Source organism: Panthera pardus, unplaced genomic scaffold (genome assembly GCF_024362965.1).
Source record: "Panthera pardus isolate Hobbes unplaced genomic scaffold, ASM2436296v1 HiC_scaffold_6, whole genome shotgun sequence".
NCBI classification, from domain to species: domain Eukaryota; kingdom Metazoa; phylum Chordata; class Mammalia; order Carnivora; family Felidae; genus Panthera; species Panthera pardus.
The window spans coordinates 87773566-87793798 of NW_026526991.1; the positions used below are offsets into that span (position 1 = coordinate 87773566).

Below are 20233 nucleotides of genomic sequence, written 5' to 3' on the forward strand. Positions count from 1 at the left end.
GTATAATGAAATATTGTTTAGCCATTTAAAAAAGAAACAAGGAAATCCTACCAAAGGCAACAACATGGATAGACCTTGAAGACATATGCTAAGTGAAATAAGACAGAGAAAGACAAACATTGTATGATCTTACTTATATGTGGAAGCTTTAAATAAACAAAACTAAAAGCACCAAACTGAGAAAAAGAGGTCAGACTGTGGTTACCAGAAGCAGGAGGTGGGTGGAGGAGAAATTAGAGGAAAGTGGTCAAAAGGTACAAGCTTTCAGTTAGGAGGTAAATAATATAGGGATGTAACATACAACATAAGGACTATAGCTAACACAGCTGTATGATATACAGAAAAGTTGTTAAGAGTGTAAATTATATGTGTTCCAAGCACAAGGAGAACATTTTTTCTCCTTTTTCTTGTTTGTCTTTCTTTTCATTATATCTATAATGAGAAAGATGGATGTTGTCTGAGCCTATCATGGTAATAACTTCACAATATATGTAAATCAAACCATCATGCTGCGTGCCTTAAACTTACACAGTGATGTGTGTCAATTATTTTTCAATAAAACTGGTGGGAAAGCAGGAATATTATTATATTGTAGGTGAGAAGATAAAGGTATAAACATATAAATTCCCTTTTTCCCAAATCAAAGTATTTCATACAGTGCACAGTAAAGTTTTAATAACAAAAAGAATTAGGAATGCTATAGAAAATGGGTACATATTTACATTTTTAGTCTTTGGGTAGAAAGAGATATATCAGTGCTAAGAATAACCAAATACCCTTTATTTCTAGAAAGGGTAGATTACAAGTAAAATTATCAGATACAAGGAAGAGGATTCCAAGGAAACAAGAGAAATGCCCTTCTTACAAATCTTCAAGAACAAATTATATTCTAGGTTTGTTTGTTTTTTAATTTGATCATGTACTAAGAAGACAACTTTATGAGCTTTGGAGTATCATCCAATTTCATGTTGCACATTTACACATGCACATGCATGGGGTGGGGAAGGGATTCAGTTAAACATATTCTTTATTTTTATTTATTTATTTTTTTAACATTTATTTATTGCTGAGAGACAGAGCATAAGCAGGCGAGGGGCAGAGAGGGAGGGAGACACGGAATCCAAGCTCTGATCTGAGCTGTCAGGACAGAGCCTGACACAGGGCTTGAACCCATGAACTGTGAGATCATAACCTGAGCCTAAGTTGGATGCGTAACCAACTGACCCACCCTGGCACCCCTAAACATGCATTCTTAATTTTATTTATCATTTTGTATTTGAGACTCCAGGAAAACGATACAGCTTATGAAATATAAATCTTTGAATGATTCAAACCATCCTGATGTGAAATACTTAAAACTGACACATTTAAAAAAAATTAAAAATGTAACTTTAAAATTTTAAAATCCCAACTCCTTTGAGTGATTCAGTTTTTAATTCCTTGCTTCTAAGAGCATGAGAAAATGTGTCAAGACACTAGGAATTCTGGACAATTAAAGGGAGATGATAAACAATACTGGAGGAAAATTACTTAAGTGAATCCATCTGTTTTATGCTGTAAAACTCTCATTTTAATTTTAATTGAACAAGAAAGGAGTGAGCATGTCTAATAAATACATGTCTCTTTTCTATGCCCTCAGTAAAATGGACAGCCCTAATATTTTTCCAAAACAGATAATGTATCTACCGTATAGAGAATGCAAAAAGAAACAACCCCCTCCCCCGCAACCACCAAGCACCATAATTAAAGTTCTCTCTCACCTCAAATTTTCTGTAGGGAAAACTCCGTCTACCTTGTAGGTGTAGAGAGATTTGTAATCACTGTAAAAGGATTATAAGAATCTTATAAAAATGAAAATAATCTTGAAAGGTTCTACTGCAAATGCAGTAAGTATGACTTGGAGGAATTTTAAAAGCAGAATGACAATGGCAGCTCTATATTGCCAGTGACTCATAATAAAAAAGCAAGATTGAAAATGTAAATTATATTTAAATATCCTGTTCCTGCGCTTTAATCAAAGGACTTCTATGTGATTTTATCCATTTATATTAGCAATTGTATAATAATTGGTTTGTTTCAACTATTTATATTAACACTGATTGAGCTAGAGAATACACTGTTTTACTTGATTCGTGGAAAGAATAGATTTCATTAGTTCCCTCTGGAAACATTTACCTTTCAGTGTTTATTCTCTATGCTTGCATCCCACTATCCTCTCTTGCCTATTATTTCTTACTTTCCTCCTCCTATTCTCTTCACACTTCATTTGGTTCCATTTCCTTATACTCTTTGCCACATAAAGGGGCTTTTCCTAGCCCCTTTCCACATAGGCATCTCAGTCAATAACATCAAACAGATCACACCCACTTAGCTCAATCAACACCAATACGTCATCAATGCAGAAAAACAAAGGTTTCAAAACAGAAAAGCCCATCTGATCAGGAAGAACTGAAATTGAATTTCAGCTCTCTGATTCTTGATGGACTTTCTTCCCTCTTGGCAGACTTTCAGAGATTTGTTTAGTTGAATTCAGCATGCATAGGATGTAGGCTATTTTATAAACATTTAGTTCTGCTGTGACAGCAATCTAAGTATGTCACAATGCGAAATCCCCTCCAAAGTAATCATGATGGAGATCCCTTATGTACTTTATGGCAAGAATGGAGAGAGGCTCTCACCATGCCTGGGTTCTAATTTCTACCATCTGCCTTTGGGGTATGTAACATGGAAATTTTTTTCTTTTTGTACTCTGTTCTTTCTTCTTGACTACAGTTGTATAAACTGAGGAGTAGGACACAGGAAGATGAGGCTGTTCCTCATGTCTGTGCCATCATTTGCTCTGTTATCTCCAGTGAATGCACTAACTATAGTTTTCAGCTTTTTTTTTTTTTTAATTGACATATAATTGACATGGAACATCACTTTCAGGTGTACAATGATTCAGCATTTGTACACCAATTTTGGTATATGTGCTGTCAAAATGAGCACATTGGTTATTTTGATAATTTTAATTTTCTAACCTAAATGAAGAAACTGAGAGATACAAAATCAAATCCTTCCATTGTCATGTACTTGGCCAGACAGGAACAAAAAAAAAAAAAAAAAAAGAAAATCCTAATTTTAAATTACCTCCATTTGTTGTCATCAATTTTCTTCTAGTATAAAGTCATTGGGACAAAATAAAAGATTCAGGAATAACTGTGTGAACTTGGGCAAGTTACTTAACATCTTTGTGCCTCAGGCTCCTCATCTGAGTCCTTTTCCTGAGCTACGCAAGAAAGTAGAACATTTACATTTATATTTCATCCCTTATGGTACATATTATTATTGTCTGATATTTTAATACTGTCCTTAAAAATTAAAAAAAAAACTTACAAATCTAAAAATACTATTATTTATGCACATAATATTTGATAAATTGATGGTTTTTAAATTTAGTAACCATTTTTATTAGATCTTAGACTTCTTCTATTACTTTGCTTTCTAGAATACATCCATCCTAAATTCCTTTAGTTAAGATTTGGCAGGTGGCAAGGTTTTGACTTTCTGAAAATATCTTAGGAATCTGAAAATTCCTCTACTGTTGTGAGATAGATGTGCCAGCTACACAATTTCAGGCTATTATATTCTCTCAGAAAGGCTATACTTTCAGGGATCATTGCTAGAATTCGTTATATTCTCTCACAACTTGGAAGAAAAATGTTCTGTGTTCTGATGCTCTTTATTTTAGATCGTTCCGCTCGCTCTCAGACTGACTTGCTTTCCCTGAAATTTCCTTTTTTCTCTGGCTGACTTTAAGATTTTTTTTTGTTTGTTTTCAGTGTTGTGTAATTTCACTATTTTGTCTTTGTGTAATTTTTTTTTTTTTGCCTTTACTCTGCTCTTCCTCAGCATTTATGTCCCCTATCCTGTACTAAAACTTTGATGTTATACTAGCCTTTTCTTATATTCGTACATTTCTTAAAATCTCATACTTCCCATTTTTCATCTCTACCACATTCTAGGTAATTTCTTCATATTCTCCACTCACCAGTTTACTGTTTCTCCCTTTAATAGTGTATTATTCCATTTAATCTATCCTTTTTCCTTGATTACATTTCTGAAAGTTATATTTAGCTGCTCTGCAATTATATCTTCTCTCATTGCTGTTACTTTTTATGACCTCATATTTTACTTAAAATATTTACATACTTTAAAGTTATAACACAAATATGTAAATATTTTAGCATTTAAATATTTCAACCCTTTTAGAAATCTGTAAAGTTGTTTTTGTTTGTTGTTTGTTTCTAACTCATGGCTAGAAACCCTGTGTGTGTCTTTTATGTGTGTTTAGTGCTCTTGCTTATAAGCTCCAATTTGAACTTGATAGGTTAGCCCTTAACTGGTGATGCTTTCCTCCAAAATTATTTGCACATATTTTTGTAGAGAACCAAGGGTCCCACTGACCTAGGATGACTTTAGTGCCCCCTTAAAATCTCTCTCTGGCTTAATGTGGAATACTCAAATTCAGTTCCTCTGTCTTGATGGAGCCCAAGATGAGGATCCATATTACTCAGGTCCATATTTCTCAGGTAATTAATAACTTCTAAATTACATGACTTAATGAACATTACCAAAGAGCAGAGAGGACGAGATTAATTTTTGGAAACCTGCATTGCTTTTAGTGGTTTCTGTCAATGATGCAATTCTAACAAAATCATACTTTCCAGTTTTTCCCTGGAGCCTTTTCTGGAGGAAGTGTCTTCCTACACCAAACAGAGACTTAAGCAAAGTTGTTGCTTACGTGATTCCAAGAAATAGTCACCAATAGAGAGTGGATGATCAAAGGGGGAAGAGAGTACTAAAATTTCCAGACATAAGAAACAATAGAGGAGATGCACTTCTTTTAAAATCAAAAGTTTCTACTTCAAGGTGGTGTCTTGAAATATTAGTGGAATGAACGTGAGCACTGTTTCTCTGACCCACATAGACACTTTGCCATTTTGAGGACTTCTGGTTACGGCTTTGATGCCATAGTTTGTAATAAACCCATGCTTCTTTGAGAACAAATAGAAGAGTTTAAAAATAAAAAGCTTTTAAGACAAGATGATCAATTCAGAGGGACTAGGTTCTCAGAGAGAGCAAAGAGAAGATACCATAGAATGGTAAGCAAAAGTCTTATGAACTGTTCTTCCTTTCAGAACATTATTTACTGACCATTTGCATGGAGCAAAAGTCTAAGAATCTAAGCAGAAGAGTGCAGCTATTAAGGAAGCAAGTCAGCAGAACTTTTAGCAACGTCACGACGCTAATGACAGGAAAATTGGAGTCTGGGACTGCCGCCATGGCAGCTAGAATGTGAATGTCTAACGGCCAAGTGAGAAGGGGGCAGTTTTTCCCTGGAGCCTTTTGGAGAATTCTTAAGCTGCTATAAAGGCAGAAGATTAAGAACATACGCCGGAAGCTACTGAAAATTTCATTAGAGTTTTCCGCAGTGCTGAGAGGTAAAAACTTCTAGTCAGAACATTCTAAGAAGAAGAGGTCATCGTATATACCCCAGACTCTCAAGTGACATTCTAGGAGGGGGGCAATCTAGCAAAAGAATCTGACAAAAACCATATTCCAGTCTTGAATCAGCACAAATTCTAATTAAATGAAGTAATTTTACCCAAAACATTCACTTTCCTACCTGAAACATACTTAACTGTCCTTAATTTTGATATCTGTACTCTTTTCCATAGATCTCCAGGTCCTATCTGCATGTGTTTCCATCCCCCTTGTGCTTGCCAATCTTGCTACTCATCTAAACTCAAGTTCCTTAAGCTTTCTCTCAATGTGTTGGATCTTATCTCTTTTCATCTTTCATTATTTGAAAGTCTTCCCTCTCTTCCTCATCATAGCCTTTAACACACTAAATAGTAGAGGCTATCGATCTGTTTGTATTCCCCACCAGAATGTAATTCTAGTGACAGGAGGAAGTGGGTCTGGCTTAATCACTGCCATATTCCCCAAACTAGTTCAGGGTCTGAGACTGTGATTGCTTCACAAATACTTGTTGAATAAAGGAAGCTCAAGGGAAGGGAGAAGCTGATGCTTAGAAGTATAGAGGGTACATTGAGTCCAACGTGGAAAACCCCATGCAAGAGTTATATTCGAGATACCAGATGGGAGAAATCACATCAAATTTCATTTTGTACCAGTCTTGAAAGGTAAGGAAAACTTCCTGCCCATTGTGCTATTGGGTTTTTTCATTGCTAACTTGTGGGCTTTTCCAAAGGGCTCTCAAAGGTTCTGAACTGTATTTTCTCCAAATTTAATTACCTCTTCCTTTCATATACCCCTTTATATATGAGGGGATGAGTGACATAAAGAATTTCTTTGAGGGGCGCCTGGGTGGCTCAGTTAAGCATCTGGTTTTGGCTCAGGTCATGATCTCACAATTTGTGGGTTTGAGCCCCGTGTTGGGCTCTGTGCTGACAGCTCAGGGCCTGGAGCTTACTTTGGATTCTGTGTCTCCCTCTCTGCCCTCCCCTGCTCATTCTCTCTTTCTCTAAAACAAACATTAAAAAAAATTAAAAAAAAGAATTTCTTTGAAAGAATTATAATATGTATAGCAAATGAAGCATTTCTTAACTCCTATAACTACCATACTCCTGAAACCTAATTTTAACACTAAAAATAAAATTGAAATTGGCATGTACATCATTAGCTTTTATATTACAAGATGATGCTTCCACAGATTATCCTCAATGATGATACTTATTTCCTATTCATCCAATAAGTTCAAGATAGGATACCTAGCAGAAATAGAAAGCATCTGTGGAAATTTAAGAAATTAATTGGTTATTGAGGCTTTTTCTTTTCAGAATAGTCAAACCAAACATATCCTAGTATGAATTCTCAGAATCTTATTTCAACACTTAAGGCTTAGTTTACCCCATGACTACACACTCACTAAGGAGGAACTTTTCTCCTAAAAAGCTACTAACCTGGTCGATTTGGCTTTTTTGAGTTTACATGGTTAGCTGCAGAAACAGCATAGGATGAAGTGAAGGATCTGCTTTTGGTGAGGGTCATCATCACTGGGTTATTCCAAGAATCAGGACAAACAGCACTATAAAGACAGAGCATAAATAAAAATGAAGAAATTATTAATCAGTTATTGGGATAGATCTTGCCAGAACGCAATCACCATTTCCATATTCAGCTTGCCAATCTGAGTCATGATCCAGCTTCAGCAACATGACTACATTACTTCCAAATAAAAAAAAAATAAGTTATCTGAGCTCAATTTCTGCTTCAGGGATACAGCAGTTACTCATCAAACATACTGGGTTAATAAAAGAGGAAAGATAATTTTCCTATTTATCCAGTTAGTAGGAACCAGACACCTTCTTAGTGTACTACTATAATCATGTTCCTCACAGATTTTCTAAAAACTTGACAAAGTTGTTTTTTTTAATGTTTATTTTTGAGAGAGAGAAAGAGCAAGAGAGCATGTGTGAGCTGGGGATGGGCAGAGAGAGAGGGAGATAGAGGATCTGAAGTGGGCTCTCCAATGAGAGCAGAGAGACCAATGCAGAACTCGAACTCAGAAACCACAAGATCATGACCTGAGCCAAAGTTGGATGCTTAACACACTGAGCCACTCAGGTGCCCAAATTTGACAAAGCTTTTAACAAAGTTCATAACTTACATTAGTTATGAATGGCAGGTGCCTCATCTATTCTTGGTATATCTGAATTCGAAAATTAAGTGATTATAAAATTATTCAAAGATAGTATTCTTTGCACAAGCATTTTTTTGTGAAGAAAAGGTTAGCAACAAGCATTTAGCCTACAATTTCTTTTATTGGTGACGCCCTGGAAAGAAAGGGATGCTGAGCCAAATCCCCTTGTAAACATGTTAATGATGGATATTTTGATAAACACAGTGATGCTGTTTACTAGGAGAAAGGTAATGGACAGTGAGTCTTCATCTAGGGATGCTTTTATCAAGCTATCCTTGGTTTGCCTAGATTATAACTATAAACAAATCTGGAATTAATGGATCTATGGAAGGTTGGGGAGGAGAATATTACACACCCATGTAATTAATGGGATATGAATTTTGGAGGTATTCTAAAGCAAAATTTATTTGAATGCAGTGCTCAAAACCTTAAGTTAAATCTGAAACAGAATATATTGTAATTTGAGAGAGAAAAAAAATTTAGGGAGCTATGTTGGCAACCTTGGAATGCTCCATGGGAAAAACACCTGGTCATGTTTTGCTAATACCTTTGTGCTTTTAAACATTTGTAAATTTGGTACTAGGTCAGATCTATAATTTGCATGAGTATAACTGGACAATTTGACGTTCTGCCAATCTTGGACTGGCAGCTTCCTTTCTGGCAGTGTAAGCAAGATGTACCTGGTCTGTGTGGCATATTGTAAATAAACCTGAAATTTATGGAGGTATGGAGTCATGAATGGTGGAGATTGGTCGTGTAAGATGTATAATTAATAACGCATAATTTAGAGGTGTCCCATAACCAAAATGGCTTCCTCTATGCAAGCAACATTATGCATGAATTACTTAGAATTCTGCATGTTAAATACAAAATAGACCCATGTGCTAATGTGGAACAAAAGGACTTTTTTAGGGGGCTGCACTAATAGTTTCATACTTCTTGAAGGGAAGAATGCTAAGCATGTGCTTTACTACTGCCTATATTCTCTGATTATTAGTAACATTAGCAATGAAAATCCATAACTTACAGGGCGCCTGGGTGGCTCAGTCGGCTGGGCATCCGACTTTGGCTCAGGTCATGATCTCATGGTTTGTGAGTTCGAGCTCCATCTCGGGCTCTGTGCTAACAGCTCGTAGCCTGGAGCCTGCTTTGGATTCTGTGTCTCCCTCTCTCTGCCCCTCCCCACTCATGCTCTCTCTCTTCTTCAGATATAAATAAACATTAAAAACAATTTAAAAAAATCTATATATTGAATTCCATTTAACACTCTGACACTTATGTTACTTCATTTCTTGTTTTCCTTTTCACATTTTTCTTTTTTTTTTTTTTTAATTTTTTAATATATGAAATTTACTGTCAAATTGGTTTCCATACAACACCCAGTGCTCATCCCAAAAGGTGCCCTCCTCAATACCCATCACCCACCCTGCCCTCCCTCCCACCCTGCCCTCCCTCCCACCCCCCATCAACCCTCAGTTTGTTCTCAGTTTTTAACAGTCTCTAATGCTTTGGCTCTCTCCCACTCTAACCTCTTTTTTTTTTTTTTTTTTTTTTCCTTCCCCTCCCCCATGGGTTTCTGTTATGTTTCTCAGGATCCACATAAGAGTGAAACCATATGGTATCTGTCTTTCTCTGTATGGCTTATTTCACTTAGCATCACACTCTCCAGTTCCATCCATGTTGCTACAAAAGGCCATATTTCATTTTTTCTCATTGCCACGTAGTATTCCATTGTGTATATAAACCACAATTTCTTTATCCATTCATCAGTTGATGGACATTTAGGCTCTTTCCATAATTTGGCTATTGTTGAGAGTGCCGCTATAAACATTGGGGTACAGGTGCCCCTATGCATCAGTACTCCTGTATCCCTTGGATAAATTCCTAGCAGTGCTATTGCTGGGTCATAGGGTAGGTCTATTTTTAATTTTCTGAGGAACCTCCACACTGCTTTCCAGAGCGGCTGCACCAATTTGCATTCCCACCAACAGTGCAAGAGGGTTCCTGTTTCTCCACATCCTCTCCAGCATCTATAGTCTCCTGATTTCTTCATTTTGGCCACTCTGACTGGCGTGAGGTAAAATCTGAGTGTGGTTTTGATTTGTATTTCCCTGATAAGGAGCGACGTTGAACATCTTTTCATGTGCCTGTTGGCCATCCGGATGTCTTCTTTAGAGAAGTGTCTATTCATGTTTTCTGCCCATTTCTTCACTGGGTTATTTGTTTTTCGGGTGTGGAGTTTGATGAGCTCTTTATAGATTTTGGATACTAGCCCTTTGTCCGATGTGTCATTTGCAAATATCTTTTCCCATTCCGTTGGGTGCCTTTTAGTTTTGTTGGTTGTTTCCTTTGCTGTGCAGAAGCTTTTTATCTTCATAAGGTCCCAGTAATTCACTTTTGCTTTTAATTCCCTTGCCTTTGGGGATGTGCCGAGTAAGAGATTGCTACGGCTGAGGTCAGAGAGGTCTTTTCCTGCTTTCTCCTCTAAGGTTTTGATGGTTTCCTGTCTCACATTCAGGTCCTTTATCCATTTTGAGTTTATTTTTGTGAATGGTGTGAGAAAGTGGTCTAGTTTCAACCTTCTGCATGTTGCTGTCCAGTTCTCCCAGCACCATTTGTTAAAGAGACTGTCTTTTTTCCATTGGATGTTCTTTCCTGCTTTGTCAAAGATGAGTTGGCCATACGTTTGTGGGTCTAGTTCTGGGGTTTCTATTCTATTCCATTGGTCTATGTCTCTGTCTTTATGCCAATACCATGCTGTCTTGATGATGACAGCTTTGTAGTAGAGGCTAAAGTCTGGGATTGTGATGCCTCCTGCTTTGGTCTTCTTCTTCAAAATTACTTTGGCTATTCGGGGCCTTTTGTGGTTCCATATGAATTTTAGGATTGCTTGTTCTAGTTTCGAGAAGAATGCTGGTGCAATTTTGATTGGGATTGCATTGAATGTGTAGATAGCTTTGGGTAGTATTGACATTTTGACAATATTTATTCTTCCAATCCATGAGCAGGGAATGTCTTTCCATTTCTTTATATCTTCTTCAATTACCTGCATAAGCTTTCTATAGTTTTCAGCATACAGATCTTTTACATCTTTGGTTAGATTTATTCCTAGGTATTTTATGCTTCTTGGTGCAATTGTGAATGGGATCAGTTTCTTCATTTGTCTTTCTGTTGCTTCATTGTTAGTGCATAAGAATGCAACTGATTTCTGCACATTGATTTTGTATCCTGCAACTTTGCTGAATTCATGTATCAGTTCTAGCAGACTTTTGGTGGAGTCTATCGGATTTTCCATGTATAATATCATGTCATCTGCAAAAAGCGAAAGCTTGACTTCATCTTTGCCAATTTTGATGCCTTTGATTTCCTTTTGTTGTCTGATTGCTGATGCTAGAACTTCCAGCACTATATCAAACAGCAGCGGTGACAGTGGGCATCCCTGTCGTGTTCCTGATCTCAGGGAAAAAGCTCTCAGTTTTTCCCCGTTGAGGATGATGTTGGCTGTGGGCTTTTCATAAATGGCCTTTATGATCTTTAAGTATGTTCCTTCTATCCCGACTTTCTCAAGGGTTTTTATTAAGAAAGTGTGCTGGATTTTGTCAAAGGCCTTTTCTGCATCGATTGACAGGATCATATGGTTCTTCTCTTTTTTTTTGTTAATGTGATGTATCACGTTGATCGATTTGCGAATGTTGAACCAGCCCTGCATCCCAGGAATGAATCCCACTTGATCATGGTGAATAATTCTTTTTATATGCTGTTGAATTCGATTTGCTAGTATCTTATTGAGAATTTTTGCATCCATATTCATCAGGGATATTGGCCTGTAGTTCTCTTTTTTTACTGGGTCTCTGTCTGGTTTAGGAATCAAAGTAATACTGGCTTCATAGAATGAGTCTGGAAGTTTTCCTTCCCTTTCTATTTCTTGGAATAGCTTGAGAAGGATAGGTATTATCTCTGCTTTAAATGTCTGGTAGAACTCCCCTGGGAAGCCATCTGGTCCTGGACTCTTATTTGTTGGGAGATTTTTGATAACCGATTCAATTTCTTCGCTGGTTATGGGTCTGTTCAAGCTTTCTATTTCCTCCTGATTGAGTTTTGGAAGAGTGTGGGTGTTTAGAAATTTGTCCATTTCTTCCAGGTTGTCCAATTTGTTGGCATATAATTTTTCATAGTATTCCCTGATAATTGTTTGTATCTCTGAGGGATTGGTTGTAATCATTCCATTTTCATTCATGATTTTATCTGTTTGGGTCATCTCCCTTTTCTTTTTGAGAAGCCTGGCTAGAGGTTTGTCAATTTTGTTTATTTTTTCAAACAACCAACTCTTGGTTTCGTTGATCTGCTCTACAGTTTTTTTAGATTCTATATTGTTTATTTCTGCTCTGATCTTTATGATTTCTCTTCTTCTGCTGGGTTTAGGCTGCCTTTGCTGTTCTGCTTCTATTTCCTTTAGGTGTGCTGTTAGATTTTGTATTTGGGATTTTTCTTGTTTCTTGAGATAGGCCTGGATTGCAATGTATTTTCCTCTCAGGACTGCCTTCGCTGCATCCCAAAGCGTTTGGATTGTTGTATTTTCATTTTCGTTTGTTTCCATATATGTTTTAATTTCTTCTCTAATTGCCTGGTTGACCCACTCATTCGTTAGTAGGGTGTTCTTTAACCTCCATGCTTTTGGAGGTTTTCCAGACTTTTTCCTGTGGTTGATCTCAAGCTGATTCATAGCATTGTGGTCTGAAAGTATGCATGGTATAATTTCAATTCTTGTAAACTTATGAAGGGCTGTTTTGTGACCCAGTATATGATCTATCTTGGAGAATGTTCCATGTGCACTCGAGAAGAAAGTATATTCTGTTGCTTTGGGATGCAGAGTTCTAAATATATCTGTCAAGTCCATCTGATCCAATGTATCATTCAGGGCCCTTGTTTCTTTATTGACCGTGTGTCTAGATGATCTATCCATTTCTGTAAGTGGGGTGTTAAAGTCCCCTGCAATGACCACATTCTTATCAATAAGGTTGCTTATGTTTATGAGTAATTGTTTTATATATCTGGGGGCTCGGGTATTTGTCGCGTAGACATTTATAATAGTTAGCTCTTCCTGGTGGATAGACCCTGTGATTATTATATAATGCCCTTCTTCATCTCTTGTTACAGCCTTTAATTTAAAGTCTAGTTTGTCTGATATAAGTATGGCTACTCCAGCTTTCTTTTGGCTTCCAGGAGCATGATAAATAGTTCTCCATCCCCTCACTCTCAATCTAAAGGTGTCCTCAGATCTAAAATGAGTCTCTTGTAGACAGCAAATAGATGGGTCTTGTTTTTTTATCCATTCTGATACCCTATGTCTTTTAGTTGGCGCATTTAATCCATTTACATTCAGTGTTATTATAGAAAGATATGGGTTTAGAGTCATTGTGATGTCTGTATGTTTTATGCTTGTAGTGATGTCTCTGGTACTTTGTCTCACAGGATCCCCCTTAGGATCTCTTGTAGGGCTGGTTTCGTGGTGACGAATTCCTTCAGTTTTTGTTTGTTTGGGAAGACCTTTATCTCTCCTTCTATTCTAAATGACAGACTTGCTGGATAAAGGATTCTCGGCTGCATATATTTTCTGTTTAGCACACTGTAGATATCGTGCCAAGCCTTTCTGGCCTGCCAAGTTTCAAAGGAGAGATCAGTCACGAGTCTTATAGGTCTCCCTTTATATGTGAGGGCACGTTTATCCCTTGCTGCTTTCAGAATTTTCTCTTTATCCTTGTATTTTGCCAGTTTCACTATGATATGTCGTGCAGAAGATCGATTCAAGTTACGTCTGAAGGGAGTTCTCTGTGCCTCTTGGATTTCAATGCCTTTTTCCTTCCCCAGTTCAGGGAAGTTCTCAGCTATAATTTGTTCAAGTACCCCTTCAGCACCCTTCCCTCTCTCTTCCTCCTCTGGGATACCAATTATGCATATATTATTTTTTTTTAGTGTATCACTTAGTTCTCTAATTTTCCCCTCATACTCCTGGATTTTTTATCTCTCTTTCTTTCAGCTTCCTCTTTCTCCATAACTTTATCTTCTAGTTCACCTATTCTCTCCTCTGCCTCTTCAAGCCGAGCCATCGTGGATTCCATTTTGTTTTGCAATTCGTTTAAAGCGTTTTTCAACTCCTCGTGACTGTTCCTTAGTCCCTCGATCTTTGTGGCAAGAGATTCTCTGCTGTCCTGTATACTGTTTTCAAGCCCAGCGATTAATTTTATGACTATTATTCTAAATTCACTTTCTGTTATATTATTTAAATCCTTTTTGATCAGTTCATTAGCTGTTGTTATTTCCTGGAGATTCTTCTGAGGGGAATTCTTCCGTTTGGTCATTTTGGAGAGTCCCTGGCGTGGTGAGGACCTGCAGTGCACTTCCCCTGTGCTGTGGTGTATAACTGGAGTTAGTGGGCGGGGGCCGCAGTCCGACCCGATGTCTGCCCCCAGCCCACTGCTGGGGCCACAGTCAGACTGGTGTGTGCCTTCTCTTCCCCTCTCCTAGGGGCGGGATTCACTGTGGGGTGGCGTGTCCCGTCTGGGCTACTTGCACACTGCCAGGCTTGTGTTGCTGGGGATCTGGCGTATTAGCTGGGGTGGGTAGGCAAGGTGCACGGGGGCTGGAGGGGCAGGCTTAGCTCGCTTCTCCTGAGGTGATCCACTTCAGGAGGAGCCCTGTGGCAGCGGGAGGGAGTCAGATCCGCTGCCGGAGGTTTGGCTCCGCAGAAGCACAGAGTTGGGTGTTTGCGCGGAGCGAGCAAGTTCTCTGGCAGGAACTGGTTCCCTTTGGGATTTTGGCTGGGGGATGGGCGGGGGAGATGGCGCTGGCGCCTTTGTTCCCCGCCAAGCTGAGCTCTGCCGTCCGGGGGCTCAGCAGCTCTCCCTCCCTTTGTCCTCCAGCCTTCCCGCTTTCCGAGCAGAGCTGTTAACTTATGACCTTCCAGACGCTAAGTCGCGCTTGCTGTCGGAACACAGTCTGTCCGGCCCCTCCGCTTTTGCCAGCCAGACTCGGGGGCTCTGCTTGGTCGGCGAGCCGCCCCTCCGCCCCGGCTCCCTCCCGCCAGTCCGTGGAGTGCGCACCGCCTTGCCGCCCTTCCTACCCTCTTCCGTGGGCCTCTAGTCTGTGCTTGACTCCGGAGACTCCCTTCTGCTAATCCTCTGGTGGTTTTCTGGGTTCTTTAGGCAGGTGTAGGTGGAATCTAAGTGATCGGCAGGACGCGCTGTGAGCCCCGCGTCCTCCTACGCCGCCATCTTCCGGAACCTATCTCCTTTTCACATTTTTCTTCACTTATTGACTTAGGTATTTAAAAACTTCATCTTTTCTCCTAATTCTAACAGCAGTTTACAAAATAAATTATAACAAAGACATGTTATAGAGTGAGTGAACTATAGAATGAACTCCAGTGATTATCAATTAAGAAAAGCACACAAAATAATATTTGTTTCATATTCTTCTTGAAATCTCATTCTAGGCATTTCAGAGTGCCTAAAATTCTGAAACAATGTAATCAAAGAAAACTTAGAATCTGAGATAGATAACTACACTATTTCTTTACAGCGCTGTTCTTTAACTTCTTTTGCTGGATTGAATGACCAATAAGATTACTATGAAGAATTTTTATGCAGTGTATATTGGCCTAGGAGTTTTAATTTCTTAGTACATAACATAATGAATGGTTATTACTTTTCTATGTAGACTTTTAAAAGAAAAGACCTTAACATTAACTGCATTTTATTATATTTGTGTATTTGTTATTATCACAAAAAGTTTTCTATTATGAAAGCTAGCTCAAAAGCTGTCTACTTTTTTTAATGAAAACATGGAAAATATGTTAATTTTTCAAAGTTTTATAAAGTATAATAGAGTACCTTTAATAATTAAGTTAATAAATGAACTTGAAGATAAATTAAAATTCTAGCTATGCAGTCCTTAATATAGCATTTATTAAAACAGATATCAATAAAACAATAAAGCTATATGTTTATGTATATGTAGATATACGTATATGTGTATGTATATATGTGCATTACAATTTACTGGCACTTTCAAATATATTGCCTTCTGTGAGCCTCACAATAGCTTCCAGCTTTGGACTGACCCTCACACCTTCATGATTGCTGTTTCAATCACATAAATATGTACATAATAATTTGGGTTTGGAAGAGGAAAGTAGCTTGGGGAAACCTTTACTTGGTCACCTCAAGCTGACAACAGGAAAAGTTTGTACATGTCTGCTGTGGAAGATCTCAACCCCCTTCCACAAAAGTAAATTTTATAATCTTAGTTCTACCCATAACAATGCCATCCAAGGTTCAAAAAGTCTTACCAGATCCTAAGTTTTTGTTGTTGTTGTTTTTTTTTTAAACCAAGTTTCCTTTCTGCCTAATATACTGAAGGAGGGGTCAGTTCAGTCAGTCACTAGGGTGTGATTTATTTCAGACTTTTGTGACTTATCTCAAGCCTATTTTTTTTTTTTTGAAGCATCTGGTATTCTTCTACCTAATTTATCTCACAATTGTGCCACAGTTCCCCCTTCTCTGAAGGATTCTTTGCAGAGGATGCTGAGGCTCAGACAAGGACTATTCTTCAGGACACGCATCTCTGAGTGGTAGGGCCAAGGTCTTTCTGATCCTCAGTCCAGCGTCCTTTCTACCCAGCTGTAGGTAAAACTACCCAGGAGTGAATCACCTAGCTAAATACTGAAGGGGATGTAAGGTAAGCTGAGGGTTGCTCCTAATTTCCACTTCTCACCTCTGTTCTTCTGATCACTACAGTCCTCAGAGTCTTCAATAGGCACATAGGAAAGGAAGAAACAAAAAGGCTGAAAGGGAAGAAACCACAAGGGCTAATACTCAAATCAGTTTTGAAATCGATCTGTAGTTTCATCAATAGGTCTTCTAAGTGAATTTTTAATTTTGGTTTATATTCAGGGCTGAAGATGATCTATGGGTATCTTTTCACTGTTTTCACCCATGACAAAGGAGTCCACCAAAACTAGTTGTAGTTAATGGTGGTACTATTGCCACTAATATATGGTTATTCCCTTAAATTCTCTTCAGAATGAATTTCATTTATTCATTGTGGTGAAAATTTGTACCGTTTTCAGATTTTATATCAGGATTTTCAATAGTATAGTGAAATTAAGGAATAGTAAAATTAGGGGGGAAAGTATATTCTGGCAAGTCAGCTTTAAGTATTTTTTTTCTTGGACAAAGAAAATGAATGAGATTTTACACTCTTCCTAAATTATGTTGAAAATATTTGATTATGAGTATTTATTTCATTAAGCAGGATGACAGGATCCCTGGGAGTTTAGCTCATAAAAGTTCTTGAAACCCTCTTCATGATAATTTCAGTTACAGTCCTTAATCTCACTTAACTAAGAAGAAAAGAAATATAAGAAATGAAATGTGACAAGAAGTAACAAACAATTACAGAAATAAAGGAATCATTCAAAAATGCACAAATGGATTTCTGGCAAAGTCACTGTATGGAAAGAAAATCATGGGGCATTAGCTATTCTATGACAGAAATCCTGGCAAAATTGGTCGGTAAAATAGCTTCCCTAAAGATATACACTGAGAACAAAATTCATTTTCTTTCTTTACAAAATTTTTTTTTTAATGTTTATTCATGTTTGATAGAGAGAGATAGAGCACAAACAGGGGTGGGGCAGAGAGAGGGAGACACACAATCCAAAGCAGGTTCCAAGCTCTGAGCTGTCAGCATACAGCCCAACATGGGGCTTGAGCTCAAAAACTGTGAGATTATGACCCAAGCCAAAGTCAGATGCTTAACCAACTGAGCCACCCAGGCACCCCCAAAATTCATTTTCTTAAGGAACAAATATTTAACTATGATCCAGTATCACTTATCAATATTTGCTGTTGGAGACACTGACAATAGTCAATATTTTCAGAGGAATATATCACCAAAGGCCTGTAATTTAAAACTTTAGGAAATGTTCATGAATCAGATTGGGTAATCTTCTCCCGTGGTGGCATTTAAAGTTTTACAGAAGTCCAGGTAATAAAATGGAGAATTACACTGATACGTGAAAGAATCATTTGAGTTTGCTTTGGATTCTATAGGTTCATTAGACTGTCCATGTTAATATGGGAGAAACCAATTAAACATATTTTTAAATGACAAAGAAAGAAAAGTTAGTCATTAAACTTCTAATTCGAAAGGTTTCCATTTCTCTGCCAATCTCAAAATAGTGCTTTATTGATATTCAAGGCCCAGATCAGGGGAAAATTACTTCTAATATTACCTTCATGGAGTTCAACAAAGATGTGGTTATTTTTTAGTCATTTCATCATTAATAAAACTGATGCAAATGTTTCGAAAACCTGAAATCGTATGGGAAATGTTCTCAAAATGACTGAATTCATACAAAGTATGCTATTTTTATTCTAACTAGAAAAGGACAAACACAATAGCTCCCTCTAAAAGCACCTCTTTCACGATGAAGTTTTCTTCAAAATTCTTTCTAGATCTTACCACTATCTTTCTTTAGCTTTGGTAATTCTGGCTTTTAAATCACTTTGTAAAATTTTAACTAACATACTACATAAAGTCTATTCTGTTTCTCAAATGAGATATTGTCAACATATTAGTTTCAGGTGTATAATGATTTGATATTTGTATATATTGTGAAATAATCACCATAATAAGTCTTGTTAGCATCCATCACCACACATTTAAAAAAATTTTTTTTTCTTGAGAGGAGGATTTTTAAGATTTACTCTTTTAGCTACTTTCAAATGTGTGATATGGTATTACTAACTATAGTCACCATGCTGTATAATATATCCCTATCACAATTATTTAAAACTCAAAGTTTGTACCTTTTGACCCCCTTTCCCTATTTGGCCCGCGTCACCCCCCATGTCCTGTCTCTGCTAGCCACCAATTTGTCCTTTGTCTAAATAAACCTGAAATCACCAAATGTTTGAACATATCCAGATACCCTCAGGATGACGATCTACTTTTGCCTTTCATATCATACTAGGATAACCGGTCTGGTGGGCTGGGGGAAATCTAACAACAATTTGCAAATATCAGGTTGTATGCCTTTGATTTAAGAATCTCAATATGAATCTCAGTCTCTGTAAAATCTAGTCTACCTTTGCTCTGGGTTCAACTCTTCCCATCCTGTCATACTGGCGGGCATTAACTCAACTCCCTGTTCCCATTTACATTTAAGGTCACACAACACAACTCAAGCCTAACTATCTAATATTAATCCTTATAGTACTGCTCTGCATTTAAACCATATACCGTCTTCATTTTTGACACTGGCCTCCAGGCAACTGTAATTAGTTGGGCCACATTTCCTCTGCAATTTGTCATTCCTTTTGGCAAATAACTTCTCTAGAGACATGAAACCAACAGGAGCATTGCCTAACCTTGATGAAGATGCTTCATGCAGTTTGATGCTGGCACTACGGTCCCTCCGGACTGGGGCAGGCTCCAGAGTGGGTAGGCCTGTGGCTGAAGTGGTGGTTGTCCAAGTTGATGAAACACGTCTCAACAAACCAGGAGGCAAACTCCTTCTCAGACGCTAGGAAGAAGGAGTGTTGATTTTATTATCAAGCATATTTTTGATCACTGACTTCTATGTAATATAATGGGAGGAAATGGGTTTTAAATTGGAAGCATATTTATTAAAATCTATTGGCTGAATATTACCTATCTGGAATCTAGGTGGTCAGGAATTCAATAAAAGAATGAATATTACAAAATTAACATTTTGGGGTCTTCATCTAAACGATGACAGGGGCTCCTGGGTGGCTCAGTCAAGTTGAGCATCCAACTTTGGCTCAGGTCATGATCTTGCAGTTCGTGAGTTCAAGCCCTGCATCAGGCTCTGTGCTGACAGCTCAGAGCCTGGAGCCTCCCTCAGATGCTGTGTTCTCCCCCTGTCTCTCTGCCTCTCCCCCACTTGCACTGTCCCTCTCTCAAAAATAAACATTAAAAAAAAGAATAACTCTGATACTAGCTTCCTATATTTCCTAAAGGTCTGAATATTCATCTTAGAAGGTAATTCAATAGTAAGAGAAGAGGTCAAGCATTTTACATATCAGGATTGATGCCTAACTTCATGTCTCTTTTGAGACTGAAAGGAATCAGTTAATCTCTCTTCATTCCTTTACTGTCTTATCATGCTTAGCCATACTTTTTGCAGAGAAGCAGATGTTCAAAAAATTATGTAAATACCTAATTGAGAAAGCTGTGTGAAAAACATATTCCTGAGTCAAGAGACTCAAAATAGCTAAAGCAAGGGTGTTACTGACTGACCACTAGCTAAAGAGGACAGACGCCTGTTTACCAAACAGACAACTGCAGGATGTGCCAGAGATGACTTAAAACTTTTTTTTTTTAGTCTTTAATATGACCCATTCTCATGCAAGGTCTAAACTGGCTATAGGATCCGATTTCCTACAGCTTATGTTTATAAAACTCCGATCTTACATGTAAAAGGAAAGAATTCTACAAATA

General features: G+C 37.8%; 1 protein-coding gene across 2 annotated transcripts in view; it reads right to left on the reverse strand.

Annotated features, from left to right (window-relative positions):
- PDE3A (phosphodiesterase 3A) overlaps positions 1–20233 on the reverse strand; it is a 327497-nt gene that overhangs the window by 53042 nt on the left and 254222 nt on the right. For both annotated transcript variants that reach the window (XM_019452142.2, XM_019452141.2), the window contains 2 exons: positions 19141–19295; positions 6969–7093 (listed from right to left, as the gene is read on the reverse strand). In XM_019452142.2, the coding sequence (XP_019307687.2) occupies positions 6969–7093; positions 19141–19295 (280 nt within the window). The remainder of the gene's footprint in view (positions 1–6968; positions 7094–19140; positions 19296–20233) is intronic.